The 24,170-nt window shown below is 34.7% G+C and overlaps 1 protein-coding gene across 4 annotated transcripts in view; it reads left to right on the top strand.

Annotated features, from left to right (window-relative positions):
* Fstl5 (follistatin like 5) overlaps nt 1-24,170 on the top strand; it is a 501,743-nt gene that overhangs the window by 390,404 nt on the left and 87,169 nt on the right. For all 4 annotated transcript variants that reach the window (XM_085682503.2, XM_085682502.2, XM_048424769.3 and 1 more), the window contains exons 9-10: nt 11,903-12,064; nt 15,800-15,934. In XM_085682503.2, coding sequence (XP_085538629.2) covers nt 11,903-12,064; nt 15,800-15,934 — 297 coding nt within the window. The remainder of the gene's footprint in view (nt 1-11,902; nt 12,065-15,799; nt 15,935-24,170) is intronic.

Here is a 24,170-nt window from a genome sequence, read left to right as displayed (position 1 = left end):
TACATTTTTACTAAATATACTTCCATGTTTTTTTATCACATACTCTAATGAGATTTCATAAGATTCAAGACTTTGTACATGGATTTTTTTTTTACAAGAATGCTTAAAATAATTAGTGCACATTCTTCGGAATAAATGATCTTCTTATTTCCTTTGGTTGATGTCACACTATTTGTGTGAGATCATTTGATATTTTATTTCTCTCCTCAAACATGTCAATAAACACTGTAAATCAAAGTAATCACTTTCAGTTTAGATAATTGCCACCATAGTTCTTTATTCAATCAATATTCAATTTGAAAATTATACTACCATCACCTTATATTTTAATGTACATGTAGATTTGTTATTAGATTTAAATGATACATTTATTCCCCAAAGTCACTGTTTTTCCTTGTATATTTAAGAGAACTAGGAATCTCATGTTATTAATTGAACTATTTTCAGCATATCAAATAATCAACAAATGACTTTTGCTAAAACATAAATGGTCCATTCCATGTAACCATATTTGTTTGGCTGGTACAAATAAAAATGTGCTCTTCAATAAGCTTTTTGAAGCTTTAGATGACAAACAAATTCAGAAAGAATGTACAATTTGAAAAAGAATGCTGACTCAAAATGTGCTAAGAATATATCCCTCACTTCTTTAAGTTTTCTATTAATAAGCAAGATTGCAACTCAGAAAGATAAATAATTACAGATGTCAGGGGAAATTTTCAGCCTTGCAGAATTTTATTTTTTTTCCTTTTTTCACAATTTCATGACAAAAATTTTATTTTATTGTGTGTGAATTTGTTCTATTGTTTATTGAGATTACATAAAGTACAAAGGACCGTCTTTTTAGTTGAGATCTGTAGATAAACTAACCCTAAACAATTCACTTCCAACCAAAAATTTCATATTGATCCAGTGAAAAAGTGAACTGCTTTTCTGACTAATCTGATGAATGTGATGATCCTGACAGTCATGGAATGTCAAAGTAACAAGGAACGTCAGAATAGACAGAAGGCGTTGATGGCTTTATTGTTGTTCAGGATATGGGGGGTTGTTTGTTTGTTTGTTTGTTTGTTTTTGCTGCTGGTGCATTGTCAGCGAGTGCATAAGAGTTTCAGATAGCTTTCTCGAGGGGAAGTGGGATTCTTCTGCTGAACCACTCCAAGTGAGATGTGAAAATATGCTTCAAAATTAAATGCAATCTGTCTATCATTCCATGTATGACTAACAGAACAAAACAGAAGCAGGGCATTGCTAACACACAACCCTGAAGCCTCATGTACTCCAGCTTCTGCAACATTTCAATGCTGACATACTGCACACATGGAAAATTTCACACCTAACCTCGTGTGATGAGTTGTAGACGAAAGTGAGACACACCGAACATTTTGTATGAAGTTATTTTCAGGCATCCTGATGAATTACAGTAAACATAACTGAGTTTCATATTTATAGTTGGGTGAGATCCCTCAGCTATCTCATTATGTATATACAAATTACATAAAATCTACTAAAACAATCTGTAAATGTTTGCCATCATGTTTTTGAGTTAATGATGGTTAACATGTGTGCCATTTGTGGTGTTCAGTATACTTCCGTCACTATGAATAGATTATTTATTCTCTTAAAGTTCTGTTGAACAATTCAGTTTTTGATTGAAGAAAAGTAGTTATTTCAAATTAAAAAAAGCCATTGTCTTAATCCCAGGAGGATTAGGCAGAAAGACCAGGAATTTGATAGCTTACTGGTCTAAAAGGAGAGTTTCAAGACAGTCCAGGATATATAGAGACCTGTATCAAATAAAATAAATTAAGATACAAAATAATGAGTAATAAATATACAAGTTTCTATGACAACTACTAAAATCCACAATGGTTATCTATCCTATAAAAATGTCTTCAATCAATTCTCAAATATAGTGTGACAAAAAAGATGGTTTAAAAGTAGTGAGACTTTTAAGAATGATGAAATGTATATAAAACTACTTTATATTGCAGGAGATATTTTGAAAAATGAATCTAATACATAGAATAAAGTAGTGCATAGGTAAGTCAAAGATGGGAAAAATAGTACTGACAGAGAAGATTACATACATCAAGTTTATTACATCACTTGTTTACATCAACTATATTGTTTATCAGTTGAGATGTTTGAGTAAATACTGTTATTTTTAGTAAAACATATTGTAAATGGTCTGCCATCTATTGATAAAACTGAAAACTGCAGTTTTGTTGTGAGTAAGGACAATTCATGTTTTGACATTTGTATGTCTAAGGGTCCCAAGTGAGGCATTCTTTGCTGTTATGATTATCATTCTAAATTATTATTTTATCAGGTCAAAATATGAGAAACATGTTAAAATAATTTGCTTGTATGTAGTCAGACATGTGCATATATTTATATAGGTATAGATACATGCATATAGCTAATAATGATGTATGTGTATGGGGATATTTATAATAAAATGTAATAATTTGCATTTAAATTTAATCAAACTCTGGTTAATTTTATAATATCAATTTGATTAATACATAAAATCATTTTGCAGATAAGTTAATTTAATACTTATTTTCTTTTTTAAAAAAAGATAAGCAAGGAATAACTGTATACTGAGGGATGACTCATGGTTTCATTTTTACCCACTTAGTTTGAACATATCTGTAATATTTTTATAGTATTTTCTTTTTAGCACCTACTACATCTTTTTTGTGTGTCTCTTTTTTAAATTTTTAGATTATTAATTTGTAATGGATTAGAAGACTCTCCAAATAAGTTGGCTCTTTTTAATTGACATAAAGCAATTTTTTAAATCTATGAATTGTGAATTTAACATATCTAAGTTTGCTATGTAATATTTGACAAAAACAGGTATGTGCTTTCTAGCCAAATTGGTGAAGAAATATCAAATATTTTAGGAGAGTAGATGTGTTATAAATATAGCATTTTATTAATTACTTTTTAAATTTCATGTGTTTTGATCATAATCATCTATTACTATTTCCACTAGTAATTACTTCAAGATCTACACTCAAATTTTTCAACCCTCTGAACTTCATGCCTTTATTTTTTCAATAGCTTACAAATTTAAGTTCGTATTGCCCCTGTAATCAAGGGTGTGAGGCCATCTACTGAATGTGGTTGACTTACAGACACTATGTCTTTAAAGAAAACAGACATTTCCTCTCAGAAGCTACAACTCCTAATGAAGCCTCAGTTGGTCATAAGGCTCATGCGCCCCTCCATCCCCATGTTAAAATGTCTGTCTTATTGTTATGCAAGTCTGGTATTGACATGGACAGCTGCTGTGAGTTCAAGCATTAGTTCACTAACTACTTCTTATCACATTAAGCAATTCCTCTGATAAAATCTGGAATGTGGAATAATTTATCAGTACAGAGATACAAATCAAGAAAACAGTGTGATAATGAAAATGCGTCCATTTCCCATTGTAATAGTAATAAATCAGGCCTCTGTGAACTTCCCAGCTATTGGGCCTGGCCATTATAACAGTAGCAAACAGGAATTTCCTTCTGTGGAGTGGGGCATTAAATCCAATCAGAAAGCAGGTGGCTACTCACTCAATCTCTGTGCTACTATTGGTGATTACTTTGGCTCCCTGGTTTATATGCACTCGCTTGTCGATCATTCACCCTTTGAAAGATGACTACATTAGTCACAGTTACATCCTACTATAGATAAAGGTTAACACAATTATATATATATATATATATATATATGTATATACATATATATTATGTTCATAATAATATATATATTATGAACAAGAAGTACATTTTCTGGGATAAGTGCTTATGTTTGACTGATTGGTAAAATGCAGGGTTTTTATTTTATTTTCTACTCTGTTTTTGTTAGAAAACAGGAAATAGTGTTAATACTTAGTGTAGTAAGAGACTGCTCGTTCATTTCCCGCCAGGCTGCCCAAACCCAAAATAATCACACAGAAACTATATTACTCGCAGAGATCTGAGATCCACCTCCCTCTGCCTCCCGAGTGCTGGGATTAAAAGCGTGTGCCACTACAAATGAGCCTCATCTTGCTGTTTTATGTAACTCAGGGCCAACTATGGGCACTGCCACAGATGGTCCAGCCACAGCAATCATTAGCCAAGAAAACCCCTACGTTTTTGCTCACAGTCCATTTTTATGGATGGGGCTTTCTCAATTGCTCTTTCCGTTTTGTGGATAAACCCACCTCAAGTCCTGCTGAAAATAGTTAAACAGGACAAAGCCAGTACCTCTTTATAGAGCCCAGGCTGTTGTTGATCTCACAGATGGCTTTCATTGAAGCCTGTTCTGATGGTGCAACATTGTAATTCTAGATAATTGTACATTTTATTCTTTAGAACATGCCAGAATGTGGAAAAAAATCTTTCAAATTTTACTAAGCTTAGCCAGGACACTTTCAAATAAGTAATTTGAGACTCCCAAATGAATGATTTAAGTCATATATGTAAGTCAGTTAAAGATGAAGCTATCAAAAATAAAATAAAATAAAAACGGTACTAGGCTATAGTACCTTTTCATTAATATTTCTCCTTTTCATTAATATTTTCTGTTATAGGTTCAGAGAAACAAAATCTTACATGTTGTCTAAAAATGTCTTCATTGAGAAATAAAGGGAAAGAGAGAGAGAGAAGAGAGGGAGAGTGTGTGTGTGTGTGTGTGTGTGTGTGTGTGTGTGTGTGTGTGTTGTGTATTTCAGGAAGAGTTTCTGAAACTAATAGCTTTTGAAACTTAGAAACTAGAGTTTGAAAGCATCCACAGCATTAAGAATGAGTAGATCAGATCCAATTTAATCAAACTGAGACAAACTATTGCCATCAAATAGCTTAGAAATGAGTGATATTTCAGCATAGCATAGAAGACAAAGACCTAACAAACAAATCTCAGAAAAGATTATAGCCTTATGTATACTGATCTTAATTTGATGCTTTACCTTCAACGTTTGTTACAGCCTATCCGTTCATGGAAACCAAAGTAATGTGTTCAGAGAGCTCTATAATATTGACAAGAGGCAGTGTGAATCTCATGAATATAAAAAGACTGCTTTGGGACAATGTTAAAGAGAAATTGATGGCTTTAATAATGTCAGAGACAAAAGGCATTGGACTGACTCGGTAGCATTTAAAATATTTATTAAGCCCAGTCTGTAATTTTTCATAGGAAAGTTGCTTTAATGACAAAGAAAGTCATAATACAAACAGAGCAATCCAGATGCCGCTGTGAATCAGCACTAGTTCAGACACATTTATGGTCCTGCCCTCAAGCTTTCTCAGAATCCTTTCTCACAGTTGCAGCTGTTTGAATAATTTGTGGGAGAGCTGTGATAGAATCCATCGCAAGAGAGCAAGATAAGGGCATTGAACAAATGAAAAGTAATCAGTGTCCTGACTATGGACCAGTGGGAATGAAGTCATCACTTTGGTCTGGATCTCTGTCTCTAGCTAAATTCCTTCTCAGAGAGTGCACCCAGGTTCTGCTTTTTGCATACTGCCCATGCAAAGAGCAGTAACTTCTAAGACAAAATACAAACAGAATGTGTTTATCTTTAAGGTTATGAAGCATCTTTATGGTTATGAAGATAACATCTTATCATTAGAAATTTTCTACTTTTAGCTCAGAAAAGTTATTAGGATGAAAATTTTCTTTTGGATCTTTCCTAACATAGAGGAAGACACTTGTGTGTCCAAATACAATGAGAGTTGTCAGACTTTTAGAATAGACCCATCTGTTTGACAATTTTATTACTACTTATGCTGAATACAGTATAATTTTCATAGGAAAATTTCATATTAATAGCAAAATTTCCAGAAAGACTTAAGTAAATATATTATAAATATTGTACTTTATTTTATTTACATTTTAAGTTTGTACCTTTTGAGTATCAGAGTTTCATCTGTATATTAAAGTTTGGATGACTCATGAAAATGTCTCATACACTCTTTAATGAATTATTTACCCACTTACAGTATCTTATTATTTGCATTTACAGTATGTGAACCCTTACACAACTTTTGATTATTTTTCTCCAATTTATTTATATGCTAATGTTTATCTTTGCTAAACAGTTGACTACCCAATTTCTTTGAAAATTTTTACTGGAATTCTTTGAAAACTTCTATAGATGCATTCATTTATATGATGATGATACTTTAGAATAAAAATTTTAATATATCTTAATATTTTTCTGTATGTCATAGATAGTACAACTAAAAGTCTAGATTGGAGTTTTAATACCAATCAGTTGAATCTTGTAGAACTATAGGAGGAGACATATTTTATGATCAGGATTGGATAACAAGCATTTGGGTGAGAAACACTTTATTTTTTCCTTGTTTCATTTCTAAACTGTGAACTCAGTACACGTCAACATGTTAATTCAGAAAAGAAAGAAAACAAAAGGTCAGTGGTAATATAAGCTTTGCTAATCTTTTAGCCTAAATATTCAAAACAAACAAATCAAATGTTTTGTTAAAAATTTTGAGTGTGTAAAACATATATTCATATCATTTGTGCCCCCTTTTATTTTACAATGATTCAGTTATGCATTGTGGATTATTTTAAGAACACTAACCCAGTTATTAAATAAATTTAGATATGTACTCAATATTGCATCATTTTGTATTTTTTTACTTGACTGTTTTTTCATGTATGTGTGTATGTATATTATACATATGTGTATCACATGTGCAGGTACATCTATGTGCATAGGTGTGCATGAAGGTATGTGTGTGGAAAGGCTTTAAAGTGATAGTGAGTGTCTTCATCAAGAATTCCATATTTTCTGCAGATTTTCTTGTTAAACATTTAACTCATCAGTTCTTACAATTCAACTTTCAAGTCTACTGAGCAGAGTCCCATCTCTGCCTCCTAAGTGGTGGGATGATATCACATACCTGCATGATGTGATATGTATGATATCACATACCTGCCCTACTTTTAGGTTGCTTCTGTGGATATAATTGTGGTCCTCACACTTGTGAAGCAAAGACTGAGCGATCTGACCAGTCCATTATTTGGCATTATTGTGGGAAATAATCAGTTTAAACAAGTCATGAGTTATTTTTGTGAGATATCAAATATCATTAGGAAACACTGAATCCACAGATGGTAATGATTTCAGTGCTCACGAGACTGAGGCAGGAGGATTAGAAGTATGGGGCCAAACAAAGGTACAAGAAGGATGTAGTCATAAAACTGACTCAGCCTCCTTCTCCAAAGAATTGAAAAGAAAGAAAAGTGAAAAAAAAATGGATATCAAGGAGAATATTGAGAAACGTACTTTTATGTACAGTATTGGAAGCCTGTGTCAGTGCAGGAAAGTTGATCGCTCAATCTAATCTGAATAAAAACTTGTCCTGGGATTACTACTACTATTGATGAAACACTGACACCAAAACCAAGCTTAGAAGGAAAGGGTTTATTTGACTTATGCTTCTACGTTGTAGTTCATCACTGAAGGAAGTCAGGACAGTAACTCAAACATGATAGGGACCTGGATTCAGGACCTGATGTAGAAGACACTGATTATTCATCGTGGCTCTCTTAGCTTGCTTTCCTATAAAACCCATGACCACCAGCCCAGGGATGGTATCATCCACAATGGGCCAGGCCCAGCCCGTCAATCAATAATTAAGGAAATGTCCTATAGCTGAATCTTAGGGAGATGTTTCTTTCCCCTGAGATCCCTCCTTTCAGATGGATGTAGCTTGTGTTATGTTTATATAGCCATGGAAACCCTCTTACACATTTAAGATCCCTTCCATATGTACTAAGAGTTAAAAAGAAAAGGCAAATTTATTATGTCTTCCTTACTAGAAATGAATGTCCCAAAGGATTTGAAGTATTCTTTTGGGGAATTATCAGTTTTTGAATTAAGGTTGCCATCAATCCTTTAAACAGTTATACTTTAAACATAGATCTCAGAAATGAACTGTTTTTAAATGCTAGACCAATCACCTCAGATTCTGTTGCTTACCACCACCACCACTTAATGTCAGTAGTGTAAGTGAGATGTATATTTCCCCAGGTATCTGTTATTTCTCGAAACACATTTGATTTGTGTATTAAACTTCAATGGTGAAGATGTAGTGTTCAATAGTTTCATTTCTCTCAGTTCAGAGTATTTGGTAATTGAGACGCCGGTAGCAATGCAGGAAAAATTGAAGCTCTTTGAAACCCTTCCTTTGCCAGTCAGGATTAGTGTGGCTATATGCAGCCTACATAAAATCTATACATTTTATATGAATTATATAGAATCTTTCTTTCTCTTTGAATTCATTGATAGTTACTCTTTAAAATTAATTCTCTAATATGTTTATGCTCTCTCTTATTTCCTGTCCTGAGAGAAATGCTGCAGACTGTATTGATTCTCATTTTGGTCATAAATTCTGTCAAAAGATACACTTTCTTTTATTAAATATTTATTAAGAGTTGTTTTCCCTTCTGGCTCTTTATGTAAGTCTTTACTAAAAGCTCATTTCCAGACACTCTGCTTGTTAGGAGAATGGAGATGGGGTGTGAGTGCTTCAAAGGCATTTTGTACGAATTTCCCAAGTGTTCCAGCACACCTTTTTAAAAAGCTTTTGCTTTTCAACTTAAACAAAATAAAATGCTGTGAAAGCTACTCAGTGGTAGATATATGAGGCAAATTTAAATTTGCATGTGACACTTTGGCCTTTAGAGTTGTTTCTGACACACCAAAACAGATTATTTACATTGTAATCAGTGGTTAAAAAAGATAACTAGATATTAATTCCCCAACATGCCTATGTAATATTTTTTAGATTATATTTGCAGAGGGGATAGGATTCAGCTACTTCCTGTGTTTATGATTTTGGATATCTCTGAGGTTTCCAAGTTTAAGAATGCTAAAGGCAATTTCAACAGAGTCTAGCCTACAGCCCTTTCTAAGGTCGTCTCTGATTCCTCTGTATTATATTTGTTGCATTTGGTGATTGCCTCGTCTTAAATGTCTAGAGAATCACCAAAAAAAGAGAAGAGTATTCAGGTTTGATAGTAGCTACATTCTGGACCTTATCACCAAATCTTGTGTGTGATTTACGTGGGGTTTATAGTGTCAACAAGATCTAGAATGATGATATTTTCCTTGTAAATCAGATTTTAATAAACAACAGAGTCTCAAACATTCTTCTGAAGTTATTTTTTTTTTTTGGTCATTTTCTTCTGCTTCATCTATATTCAGCTGTTCAAGTCTTGCTGTTGTAAAGTCAACAGATTTTACTGGTGTTGTGTTGCTCTTTACTGGCCTTGTGTTTGTTCTCACCTTTACTATTCATCTTTTCCTCTAATTTGTGTGGTTGGGGGTTTCTGCGATTCTGGTGATTAATCTTCCAGGTGCCAGTGGACCCAAAGCTCAGATGGTTTTTCCTCATAGTGCAGTCAGTTCCATCGCTCTAGTTACCTCATTGGTCGCTCTGCATTCCTGGAGTCCGCTCAGCGGTCCAGGGGTTTGTTCTGCTCCTGTGGAGTTTGCTGTCTCAGGACTGCTCTAGCCTAGGGTGCCGGCTCAGACCTGTTTCTGTAAATCTCCCTAGTCTGTATTCGCTCATGCAGAGGCCCCTGGCTTGGGGTTAGTCTTGCAAAGGTCTCTGGCTCTAATCTACTCTCTCAGATGTACCAGACTTGGGTGTGGGGTGTGCCCAGACCTGTAGAGGACCTGGCTCAGGCCCACTCCCTCAGAGGTTCCAGACTCACACCCAGAACCTGCACAGGTTTCTGATACCTCTGTACTCCCTCAGAGGACCCAGACTCACGTTTGGACCAGTAAGTGTCCTGGCTCAGGTCTACTACCTCAAAGGTCCCAGATTCACACCCAGACCTGCAGAGATCTCCGGCTCTGGCCCACTTGCTCAGTGGTTACTCCCCTGAACTTGCTTCTGTGGAGGTGGCCGCCTCAGGTCTGCTCCAGCCTAGGTCTCTGGCCCAGTCCTGCTTTTGCAAATGTCCCTGGTCTGGATCTGCTCCTGCTCCCATGGAGTTCACCCTCACAGGCCCACGCTGGCCCAGGTTGCTGGTTCAGTTCTGCTCTTGTGGAGTTTGCTGCCTCAGGCCTGCTCTGGCCTAGTGTTATTACTTCTTTCAGTGAAACAATATATCAGCCTTTAAGGGCTTTTTGCTAGTAGATTAAATGTAAGTGAATGTTCTAATACATTTTTAGATTTTATGCTATTTGTGTTGATTCTGGTAGAAAGCCAGATATGATGTAAATTCAGTGACATACTACTGTAGAGATACAACATTGTATGCCCATCTATCTAATCCTATAGTGCCTCTTCCCAAATAGTCCTTATACTCATCTAATTAGTAAATGTTCCTTCTGTTCTTTCCTTCAAGCTCTCTGTCAATCTGTTTCAACACATTTACCCATATGCTCTTCATACAAATTGACTGTTGTTGTCTATGACCTTTCCTGTCAGGCTGATTTTGCTTAGTATCAGAACTTCAACATTTGTGTTGTAGTACCCTTAAGAGCTTTAAGTTCCCTACAGATATTGTTGTATTATGTAAAAAAATGAAACCCACATGTTGTGGTTTAGTCATTAGTTGATGTTCATTTGTATTTTGAACTTTCCCCTAATATGAGAAGTGGATTTTATTTTGAACTATTTTTTTAAACCTGTTTTAGGTCTCTGAAGAAAACCTAGATCATAAATATCTTGCTAATACCTGTTAATGATAATTCTTGTTAATTCTAATTTTGGATCATCACATAACATTGTCAAGAAAGATAAAAGAGGGTTAAGAAATGCAGCTTAGTGGCTTAGAGTACTGGTTACTATTTCAGAAGACTTGGTTCAGTTCCAAGTCTAAATAAACTCCAATTACAAACTTGCACCTCTATACCCTGCTTCTTATTAATGTGTATTCTGAGAATGTCATTGAAGTACCATATTTTGTGTCAAACACATTATAGACAGTGCTGTTTTCTAGTTTTACTTCCTTCCATTTGTTCTTATTGCTTTAGACTTATTTATTTTCTTTTATAAGCAAGAGTGTTTCCTCTCCATGTATGTATGTATTGTGTGTATGTATGATATCTATGTGTTTAATTCAAACAGAGGTAGAAGAGAATATCAGATTCCCTTAAACTGGAACTGGATGTTTGTGAACCACCATGTTTGTCCTAGCAATTGAACCAAGTCTTCTGACAATGTTATGTGATGATCCAAAATTTTAATTCAATTAAAAATTTATTTATTTTTATGTTGTTGTTTGTGTTTATGAGGCCATAGCTAAGAAATTGCCATCAAATTCAGTATTAAAATTAGATACTCAGTTATTCACATGCATTCTTTGTTTCTTTTATCATGAAAATAGTATAGTTTACATTTCATTTACTTTAAATACTTTCAACAATGTTTTGTAGTGCTTAGTATAAAGTCTTGCATGTTTTTAATAAAACTTATTGTTAATAGTGTGTTTTTAGTATATTATTATGTGTAAAATATTATTAATCTCTATATTGTTGTTTTAAGGAAGAGTATGTCTTTCTAACTACATAGTTATTTAAATAGTTGAATCTAAAAGGTTTTAATTCTTTATAATGCTTTTATGTGTTAATTTAATGCATAAGTCATCCTGTAGTAGGAAAGTGGGAGCCTATTTAAATTTTATATTTTCAAGATTACAGTTTCTGAAACACGATAGCCCATGTTTGAACTGTACTTTTTCTGACATAGGCCCAGAATTACCTTTCCCCAAGCAACCCAGGGATATTTTAGTAGAGAATTATACCAGGAAACTAATTATACAGCCTAATGAAAATGAATAATTCATAAGGGATCATCTTATAATTTTGGTTCATTTTCCAAGATCAAACGGTAAATGCTGATCACTTACCAATTTTTTCTTCCCCATTTAGTTCCTCCAGTCATCCGGGTGTATCCAGAGAGTCAGGCCAGAGAACCTGGGGTAACTGCGAGTCTTCGGTGCCATGCTGAGGGCATACCAGACCCTCAGCTCGGCTGGCTGAAGAATGGCATTGACATTACACCAAAGCTCTCCAAACAGCTCACACTTCAAGGTGCCCGTTTCTTACATTATTTTCCTTCAATGAGTGTGCAGATCTTTTATATTAAATTTTAGAAAAAGATTGCAATACAAATCACAGGAAAAATAATGAGTTATTTCAGCAACTGTTGGAAATATTAAAACACGGTTGCATCTAAGAAAAAGCTGATACATTCCTCTAATATGTTTATTGTTATAAATAATAGTCTTGTCATAGAGATTAATATAGGATGCCATTATTTTCGTGATAAGTACAATATTTAATTATACACTTCTTTTGATTAATTGTTCTCCAATTGTTTACTTATTCCCTGTGACATCTTAAGTGTGTTTATCATTATCTTCAGATTGAAGTATCACTTCTAGCATTTTCTGTAGAGTTAGAACTTACTTAGTGATTAAAAATTGCTTTAATTTGTTTTTATCATAGAAAAGCTTCTTTTAAAAAGTCTCTCCATTAATTTAATTGCAGTTTTTCTGAGTATAATAGTCTGGATTGATAGTTGTGGAATTTTAGTATAATATGTGAAAATATAATTCAGTAAAAAAGAGATAGCATCATTGCAGAAAAACTAAACTGATATACCTAAATGTACCAAAGTGAAAAGTTCAGTAGAAAACCTCACTTGGAGAATAATTGTGTTTTCTTAACATAGTTAAAATCATTCTTTGGAATTCTTCTCTTGAAGTTCTTCCAGGAAGTTCTCACTAGGTTCCCTTATCATAGGGTTAGTAAATTTTGGCAGACATTTTATTTTTTGTCCTAGATGCCCATGTTATTTTCATTTCTGCATTGGAATTTTTACAGCTGGAGTTGGTAGGGTGGACAGATTGAACAGAGTTTGGTGGTCTGGGAGCTGCTCACCTGTCCATTGCATGTACAAGGGTGTTAGGAAATCTGGAACTGTGGTCTAGAGGCTCAGGTTCCAATAGCACTTACCAGCCATCTGCAGAAGTTTGAAACAGAATGATCAGAGCCTGGGAACTCTTACCTGCTTCTATAAAGAACTAGAAGGTGATAGAAGTTTGGGCCTATTTGTTAGGGATTTGGGAAGATGTACTTGTGTGCACCAGGAAATCAGGGGCTGGAGCTTGGCCTGACTGCTCCAGGTCTTTGATTCCTTAGCTTTTTGTAAAGGAAGATGGGAAGTTTGACTAACTGCTTAGGGGCTGGAAAGCCTACCTTTAAGTACCCAAAGCAGGATGTAGGAAGAAGTTTGAGCCTATTTTTCAATTATTAATATGACAATATATACAGACGACTAATCAATTGTTATATAGATGAAATGGATCACAAATTAGCTGAAACTGAAAGTGATTGATTTTTAATAAGGCTAAGTAATTTAAGTAATAAAAAAGCAGTTAAGTATGGTTTGTTGACTCTAATATCTTTAAAGATGTACATAAATCTGATGTGCTTTATAACACAATTTACTGTGCTGGGATGACGATGTATGAGCATAAAAGTCCTTATTATTTCTTCAATTGTCCCTTGTAAACTTCTTCAAATGGTATTGATAAATATCAATCCATTTTTATTATTATCATTTTAACAAACATGAATTTTCCTATTATTTCTTTTTCATAGTAGATAATTTTAATCAGCATTTTTTATGCAAAACATTTCAAACTTTGGTTTATGTCAATAGTTACAAATCTATAAAACAACTTTTGAACTTTAAAAATCTGATTTTACTAGATAAGTAATTGACAGGTATACACTGTCACCTTTATCTATTTATGCTTGCTTCTTACATTTCAGAGCTTGTAACCTAGGCACGAAAGGCTAATCAAATTAATAGAAATAGAATGAAGAAAATTCCAATCATCACTTACTCTTGGCATCTTATACATTTGTGACAGTAACCTTTATTATGCATATCTGTGTCCGCCTGCTTCCAGGAATATCAGCAAGATAGACTATAAGAGTTCTTCATTCCAATCTGAAACATAAAAAGTGTAGCCCCATAAAAAGAGTTATTATCAATGATAGTTATAAATGTAGGTAGAGAGTATTGGAAGAATAAGTCCAAATGTTAGATAAGAGTAGGAAAGGCAACAAACGAGAAAGAAAACTATGCGCTATGGATAATGTAGTCCATGATGATAGTTTGATACTGTGATTATTTAAATATTTATTTATCTACATGTGTCCTTTAATATTTGTACATTGGGTCAAAGTCTATGAACAGACTGGGTAACTACGCATTATAGGGTAATGCATGAATGAAGAGAAATAAAATCTCACCATAGCACATGTTAGACATTTTATTAGTATACCAGTGCAGACATATGGTGGAAGAAGAGTCAAATTCAAGAAAGAGGAAGAACACCCAGGGATACTAGAGAAGAAAAGGAAACGTTAACATGAGGGACATGTTCGGCAGTGTCAGATATATAGAGAACTAAGAGAAGAATCTTCAAACTCGTCCCTGGGCTGGGTCGGCAGCTTGAACTGTACGTGTTTGGAAAAGAAGAATCAAAAACATTCTCTTTGGTGAGCTTAGAAATGATAATGACAGAAGCCTATGGGAGGCATTCCAGTTTCCAGCCACATGTTCTGATAGATGTTTGTGGGAGAAGAAACCTCTTCCCTTCTCATCAATCTTTATGTCACAACCAACACTTTTTTCTCTAATTGAACCACACCAATTTGCCTATCCTTCACCTGCCACAATAGAGTTTGGTTCCAATCCGTTATATGCTGCATTGCTGCATGTGTGACTCAGCAACATGGAGCCTAGATACCTGACACCAGAGAGACATTTACATAAAAATGAAAAGGGGAGAAAAGAGATAAAACTCACGATAGCAAGTTTAGAACACATGTTTAGAAGTACATAGTTCTCATAAAAATTCAAGCCTTTGAACTTGAGTACTTGTAAGAATTCATTCTATGAATTTCAAACTCTTCATCTGATAATTAAATTGCATTTGTATTGATTATCTAATAACATATGTGAAGGTCCTAGCTTTTGTCCAGCTTGTCATACATAATTCATTACACCTTGGCTTTGGTGTTAAAAGATTCAACTTATTATTCAAGGATTAGATAGATTAAAATATTCTCTCACCAAGATTTGGAATCTTAAATATACTTGTGGTGTTTATATTTCTTACATATAATTTATTTAAGGTAAGTTTTTGGGAAAATTTTAGACAATTAAGTTATTACTTGCCTGTCTGTTTTTTAATATTTTCAAATATCTAATAAGGCTGCTTGAGTGACAGCTGTACACTGTAAACTTCTTTAATGAGAATTACTGATATAATTCACTTAATCCATGACAGTGACTCTTCTTAACGAGATGATAGCATCTTAATGACTTGCTGATAGCATCTATTCAATCCGTGACATAGATTTTCACATGTGGTACTTTAAGTGAACAAGACTATTGCTGTTTGTTCTTTAAAAAAAATCTTAGTTTACAATTTTTGGTTTTAAATATAAATACATATATCAATAAGACAATAGTTACAAATAAATGTTTCATATGAATTCAGGAAGAGGAGATGGTATAAAATGTAGTCTCATTTGCTGGTGCTGAGCTCTTATCAATGGAGCAACAACACAATGCACAAACACTTGAGAACCTCTGGAGCAATTAGGCACATCTCCAAATATGGGAGAAGGAAGGAAAGAGTTTAATTAGGACAAGCGCAGTGAGATATTTGACCGTGTAATCAGAACGTGCAGTGCCAAAGCTAAAACCGCCCTTTACAAATCTCGTTTGCCTTCTGTTTCCAGCTAACGGCAGTGAGGTCCACATAAGCAATGTGCGCTACGAAGACACTGGAGCGTACACGTGCATTGCTAGGAATGAAGCGGGCGTGGATGAAGACATCTCCTCTCTTTTTGTGGAAGATTCTGCTAGGAAAACCCGTATGTATTGAGCCAAACCTCCAACACGCGTGCGCGCACACACACACATATATACGCATGCACACTACACATTTTACAGTCTTGTCCTTTGTAGTTTGTGACACACGCAGAACATAAAAATATTTTTAAAAATGTGTTCATGAAGAACAGAAATCTTAAAATACTCTAAATAGACTTGAAGATGTCTGAAAGCTGATGCCGTTTTCCTTCCAGGACGAGCATCAGTGCGCCAATGCACATAAGATGTTCCAGACACTGACTTCCTGGGCACTCAAGTGAGAAGTTAAATTATTGCACAGTCCCCTTTCCAAGCAGTCTGTAACATTTAAGTCCTCACACAATCATTGCTGTGCTTATGTGTGGTTTGAACTTTGCCTCTTTCTGAATCTGCCAGTGACAGAGCGGCCATCGAAGCAGCAGCTGAGCTGTGACCTCCCCTGCAGCAGATTCTCCCTGCCCCGGTGTCCATTAGTAATAAAAATCCTTTGTCATCACGGCGTGGGCCATATGGTACTCACTTCGATTTAGGATAAAAATGTGGCATACATAAACGTTTAAAGCTTATTTCATGTATACTCGCTTGCACATTTCCAATGGACATTTGGTGAACAGAGTATCCTCTGCTTTAAACTTTTTATCATTTTTTTCATGATCACATTTGATTTTCTCTCTATTGTGTGATGCAATATGGTGAATTTTCTTCTTCGTTGTGTTGTGTCATGACAGCGGATATAGAAAGGAAATGATGAAAACCGCACATGAGTGCCGCAGCTGAAGTCTATGTTAAGTAAAGGTCAGGCAACGGCGCAGCAATCTTCTTGATCACATTTACCATGGCATGGCTGTGTGATGACGTAGACTGCGTGTACTCAACCAGGCAGTCACCTTTGCTCGCTGATCATTTTTGACTAGTGTAAATTTTGAAAGTTTCTGATGTTTTGGAACTCTCATTTGGGGCCTATTTCTCTGAGCCTAATTTTGATGGAGGTAGAAACTTCTCCAAAGAGTCTTGTTACTCTCTCTTACATCAAAGATTGCAGGTAAGTAGGAACATACAAGCAGGAGCCTACCCAGACCTGTCAATCAGCAAAATTTTTCTATAGTGTCTCTGGAAAGGGCAAACATTCTCATAAACGAATATTTAAATAGATAAGTTTTAAGTTATAAAAGTAAAAATTAAAGCCAAACTGCTAACCTAAAGTCATAATTTCTTTATTCCTTTTATTTTTCCTAACAATTATCACTTCTTAATATTTTCTTAAAATTTAATTATAGGTAACTGACAACTTGCTTTTTATTCGTTATGATTGTACTCATGACATTTGACTTCATTCTTCTGATTTTCTTATCAGGGCCATGTCTATGATATTAATATAAAATACCATTTTATAATGTGGTTATGGTAGTTATATTAGCTATTTATTATGGTTATAGAAAAATGCAAAACAAAAATATGTGACCATGCACTGGTCCTCAATCAACTTAAAATGTAATCATCTTAATGTGATAGGTCTCTGTGGTCCTGAAAGTGTGCAGCAAAACAAAGCTGCAGTTGTGTAAAGACTACTCCAAGGAGAAGGAGGGCTTCTGGTTATCCCTGTTAAGGTTTACTTCCGGTTCATCCTAGAAACTTAGACTGAGCATTTGCAGTGGGATATCTACATTTTTAGAAAGCCAAAAGAACCATTCATGCACCTGTCTGTCACAGCCTTTCTCTTTCTACTTGAAAGAATTTAAGAGAATAATAAAAACTTGCCCAAAAAAAGTTATTGGAAAGCTTTTTTTTCCTTTAAAAATATGAAAACACACACGCACACACTGGTATAACTGAAAGTGAATCAATTCTGTACTAGTAGAGTATTTGAATAGCCGGACAGTTCTGTGATTTGAACATGGCGTGTGCCCACTTTGAGCTTTAATTCTTCTGCTGTAGCAGGAAATAAAAATGAACAAACTGAGAAAGTTTGGTTAGACATTACATATAAAATTCTTATCAGACTGGGAGCACACTGTGGATTCTGACTCTAGGAACACGCTGTGCATTCTCACTCTAGGAGCACACCGTGTGTTCTCACTCTAGGAGCACACTGTGCATTCTCACTCTAGGAACACGCTCTGCATTCTCACTCCAACTCTCTTAGAATAGTTTCTATATTCTTGATAGCACGAATTTGTTTTAAATAAAATTCTGGAACATCCAGTAACTGATGGAAATCAGAGACTCTGCTCTGAATGATGCTGATAAACCTAAACTAAACAAGGTTACACATAGATCTGAGTACACACAATTATGTCTATTAGTATGAAGACATATTTAAAATATTTCTTTTCATATTTACAAAGAACAAACTCTGCTCTTATTTCCTCTGCTGTGGATATTGAAATATTTCAAATAAAAGCAAAAAAAAAAACCAGCTATGTCACAGACATAGCCAAAGTGATACCTGCAAGTCCAAACACCTCATATTGACTGACACTGAAGATGGCAGTGTTTCATCTTGTGCTTCATTCTGGAAGATGTGCAGTAGTACAGAGCCTCATGCTTACCGTAGAACATTGGAGAAAGATTTGGTTGTTCAATAAATTGTGCAATACATACTCTATTTAGCAACAGCCTTGTAGCACTAATTCAACCATTTCCTACATATCATCACTTTTTCCTTATAGTTAACTGTTCAGCATTGTGAGACTGTTGGGAGAATAATTAATGAAAAGCATGAGATAGGCAATGACTCACAACTGCCCTCTACGCCAGTCTTTTGAGGTACAGAACTCGTTTTTGTTACCAAACCTCACTGCATGTTTTTTCAGTGAAAATCAGCATTACCAAGAAAGACCCCTAACTGATAACCTGAAACTATGTTAACTAAGATTCGGTGGCCGAGTCCTAGAGGGCTGCATGATGGTTGTAGCTAGAAAGAGGGGGATGGTGTGAGGCACATGTGTGGGTTCAGACAAGCGACATAGACTATTTATAAGAAGACATCTTGCGTTTGCCAGACACTTGAAATCTCTACTCCTGGTAGTGCTCAGCTGACAAAGACTCACCTTCAGGGTTAAAGTACATGATGAGCAATCTGTCTGCCATAGGGAGTGTTTAAACTACAGGCCACATAAAACCAAGCAAGCATTACATCACATCTGGCCAGGATTTTAGTAAGAATTGGGGTTAATGCAGCTAATTGAACTTGGTAGAACAGCAGATGTAAATGTATTTAAATAGCATATTGTGGTTTAAATATAATAAATATATATGATGATGTATATGTTATATGTTATTTCATTTTCCATTGTCAGTGAGTTTCAGTTGGAGATATTAGATTATTACTTAATCATGATAAAAGTTAAATACATCAAAGTGACTTTCTATGATTACATGAGTTAATATTATTGTTTAAAGTTTATTATTGTGATGCATAATTTTAGATTCCTGAAGAGAACACTTATTTGTAGAAATGAAATAAGTTTTAAATGTAGATAATCAATCATCTTAGTATCACTCACCAAATGGTTTCCTTTTCTGATTTCATTTGTAATACTAACTGTGTCATAGTACTTCTGAAGCTGTTAGGGGCCTGTTCTAAATCTGTATTCTCATCTGTCATCGGCCCTTCACACACACACATTAGCTACCGTTCGTTGTTATGGAATAGTTCTTCCATGGAATAGTTCTTCCACTCTGGTCCCTATGCTGCTCTCCATAGGATGAGTTGACTATCATGATATTAGGAATTCCTTTAAGAAAGTTAATGTTTTTTCATACTATAATCCCAATGGCGGGATGCTTTGCCCAGTCTTGATACATCAAAGAAGAACTTGGTCTTCCCTCAACTTGCTATGCCATGCTTTCTTGATTCTCAGGGGAGGCCTTACCCCTTCTGAATGGAGAGAGAAGAGGAATGGACGGTGGGGTAGAAGACAGGTTGGGGGAGGAATGAGAGAGAGGGGAGTGAGAAGGGAGGGGAAACTGTGATTGGTCTGTAAAATAAACAATTTTTTTAAAGAATATTCTAAATGTGTAGGCAGAGAGGCTGCTTGTTCATTTCCTGGTCACCCAGATTTGAAATAATCACACAGAAACTATATTAATTAAAACACTGATCAGCCTATTAGCTTGGCTTCTTATTAACTAACTCTTACATCTTAAATTAATCCATTCCTATTAATTTGTATATTACCACAAGGCTCGTGGTTTACTGGTAAGGTTCTAGCATCTGTCTCCTTTGGCAGCTACATGGCATCTCCTTGATTCTGCCTTCTTTTCTCCTCTATCACTGCCTGGAATTCCTGCCTTGCTCTGTTCTGAACTGCATTAGACCCAAAGCAGCATCTTTATTAACCAATGATAATAAAACATATTCACAGCATGCAGAGGGGAATCCCACATCATAAATGTGTTAAATTCTACAGTAAGATTACTTGCATGAATAAATCATTTGAACATGTGATGTTAAAATTTGTAAATGACTATGCAAATTTTTAATAGCTGTCACTTAAGTTATATCATTTAAATATATAAAACATTAATTGTTTGTATTAAATATATATAAACATTCAAATATATAAAAGCATATTTTAAATATATCAAAATGCAGTCATTTTGTTCTAAAAACCTTAAGAATATTATTGAAGATTATAGTTTCTTTATAATATTTAGATACGTACAAAATTTTTATTTACATGAATTATTTCCACCGATATGGATATGAGTGCAGGTGCCCACAGTAGTCTGAAGTCTGAGTTGGATCCTCTGGAGGTGGAAGTACAAAATACTGGTTGCAGGCTGCCCAGAATGGCTCCTGGGAACCTGAACTCATATTTTCTCTGAGAACAGTAAGCTGCTACTATCTCTGAATCCTCTCTTCAACTCTGCAAAACCTCTTAAATTATACAAAGTCTTCTGATGTATTTGCCTATTTTATAAGAAGAAGAGAGTATTAGTTTGGCTTAAAACTTCTCGTTATCTGAATATGTCAATGCAAACTTGGTGTCAGAGCAGATTCTGGTATTACAAACATGACAATGAACCATTAGTGAGAAAGGAGAAATATGTAAAAGGAAGGTTGTATGGATTCAATGAAATCTGTGAATGTCTGTATGAAAATAATATAATCATGTGAAATTAAATTTATAATTAATCAAATAGTAATTAGGGTAGGTAAAACAGTCCTTAGCTTGTTTCTTATTTCTTGAAGGTCCCGAAATGGAAAGACTAGTAAGGAGTTTGCAAGCCCATTTCAATGGGTGCTTCCAGCTTTGTGCTCAGCACCTCAGTCAGATACTAGAATAGAAACAAGCATGTGCAAGCAACTGAAGTAAGCTAATAAAGGAGAACAGCTACTTCTCACTAGGTATTTTGTACAGTATTCAGTAGAAGTGCTATACTAATGTTAAAGCACAATGAAAAATGAGCATTTCAGTTGGAAAATTTCTAAAACTGCACATTTTATACTTGTTATGAATGTTTCAACATTATAGGTATACTATGAAAGAAATGGTCTATAAGCTTTTACTATTCTGTAGAATTTTGTTCTCATAAGCTAAAATGTTTATGCTATGTTGTTTGCACACCATTCTCACATCCTTGAGGTAAATTGTAGAATAAGTCTTTTAACCTGCTGACCAGTGCATGCTGAAATTATTGGCCTCATTAGTCATTGTCTGAAGCCTATAAATGTAAAAAATAATATTGTTTCCAGTTATATTAATCGAATCTATTTCTAATATGCAGTAATAGTACTTGGTCATGCAGTATGGTAGTATATGATCTGATTGTCATTAAATAGTTAGGTTTCTAGCAATTGTGGACAATTGAAAATCACTAGTGCTCATGACAAATAAAGATGAAATGTGTCCTTTCGGGGGGTTCCTCACAGTGAGGCTAGGACTTATGCTGGGTACATGAATTTGCTATTTGGTGCCCATTTCCTATGGTGGGTTACGTTGCTCAGCCTTGAAACAGTGAACAAGGGCTTGGTCATGCCTCAACTTGGTATACCAGACTTCATTGACTCCCCAAAGAATGCCCTACTCACGCTGAGGAGTACATGGGGTGGGATGGGGGAGGTACGGAGGGCATGAGAAGGGGAGAAAGGAGGAACTGGTGCTGGTATATAAAATTGAAAAGAAAACCTAAAAAGTCATGATGCTACTACAAAAAGAGATGGAAAGTGTTTTTGTTTTATTTGATTCACTGAAGTTTATATTAATCTGTTATATATTTGAGGTCTACTATACTTTCTAATGCCATATTTCACAAACCATACTTGTTACTTAATTAGCTATTTTATTTGTGTAAATTTAGGTACTCTAATCAAATTAGCTTTTACATAGTAGCCTTGTTAAATATCCCTCATGAAACTTCGATCATGGAATGCAATACAGACAAGTTCAACAGAACTGCCATATACGGACTGTTTATGTATGCTTCAGCATTGCCAGGGTCTAAAAAATTGGTAAATATACAAGTCTCTGTGTAAACTTTGCAAAAAAGCAGAATATAAATAAGAGCAATAATGAGAACCTTGGGTTTGTGTATTTAATTCTACCTAAACATTCACCAGTAAGGAAATAGCTAAATAAATGTGTAGAGCTTTACAGTGGGACACACAGTTATTATTAAAATTAATTATGCAAGTCTGCATGTATTTATATTTAAAGACATATACAGAAAAAGTATATTACTATATTTCTAAAGTTATATTTAAATTTTTCAAAAGATTACACAACAAAATTGATATAAATTTATTCTTAGACGATATCATAAATAAATTTTGTGTTTATTTATTTGCACTTTGAAATTATTGAAAATTTTCTAATGACAACCACAAAAATAATTTATTTTTCTTGGTTAGATAATTTTTAAAAGCATTAAAATGTTGTTGATGGTACTGAGATAATGGTGATATTTCCTTTAGGATTCTATAATTTCAAAACCTGCCTTAAGCTTACTGAACTTCTTATCAGATAACCATGTGCTTAATTTTTAAAAAGTATAATCACAGCTTTTCATAATTCTCTAAAGTTTATCTGAAAAAATATTAGAGAGATATTATGTAAAATTACAAAGAATAAAATACGTGTGTCTTTGCAATAGCCAGATAGGGGGAGAGGTTGAAATGAAAAACTTCCTCAGAGTTCTGAAAAGTCACCCTAAAGCACACATTTTTATTAACCATGTGCAGAGAGCTCAGACTGCACATTAGTGTCCTTTTGGCTTATGACTTTTTATGCAGTGACTGTGTTGAGTACAAATCCTCTGTGAGTGTGAACAAACCACGGATCACCCACCAGCATATCTGATTCTGCTAAGAATGGAATGCGAGAGCTGCTCCAGGCAGGAGGATTCCTCTGCACCCTGTTTGTACAACTACACAGATGTTTCCATTCATGCATTACACATGAAATGTTGGATACTAATCTTCTGGAAGGACATCTAAGTCATGCATGAATTATGTTCCGCGTGGGTTAGCTCTTCTCCACCTTGATTTTTGTCGTCAGGCTTCATTGTGAACTTGAATTCCCCTCCCCCCCACACACACATAAAGAGCCTGCTGTGACAAAGCCTAAGACATAATTTACCTTACAGGTGCCTATGTGACTTGGGCAAAAAAAAAGTGTAAAAGAGTACTTTTGACTTCAGAACTCCACCTGAAAGAACTCTGTGTAATTCTCAAGAAAAGTGACTAGCCAACACATCCACTGACTTTCAGGCCATTGCATTGATTCCGATTATTGGCTTCCTCCATTGGATCTTGACTATGTTATTTTACGTTTTTAGAATTAACTGTGGTGTAGGTTAACAGCATTGAGGACATTTGCTAATAAAGTATCTAGGGTATCTGGTGATCTGAAACACTTGACTGTGCCAAACATATGCAAAGGGCTCAGGTGTTTTATATAGTTGTAATTACCATTACTGCTCTGCATTGAATAATAGATAAAAACCGCTACATGAATAAAATTGTCAGTGACACATTTTGCATATGATATTCTTACAGAACAAAGGATTTTATTTATTTTATACTTAATATCAACTTATGTTAAAGTATAGCCTTTTTATAAATTAGTTGATCAAATTTTAGAAGGTACAGCAACTGTTTAATATTTTACTTTAAATCTTAGATATTTTATTTCTTCTCAAAGTACCTAAGTTTTTTTGTAGTTTATATTTATGCAACACATTCTTCCTCAAGTATGAAATATTCTTCATGAGCATAAGATTTATAGTTTTATT

The sequence above is a fragment of the Myodes glareolus genome, chromosome 20 (genome assembly GCF_982192425.1).
Source record: "Myodes glareolus chromosome 20, mMyoGla1.1, whole genome shotgun sequence".
NCBI lineage: Eukaryota > Metazoa > Chordata > Mammalia > Rodentia > Cricetidae > Myodes > Myodes glareolus.
The sequence above is the reverse complement of the archived record's forward strand: the minus strand, read 5'-3'. Positions and strand labels throughout refer to the sequence as shown.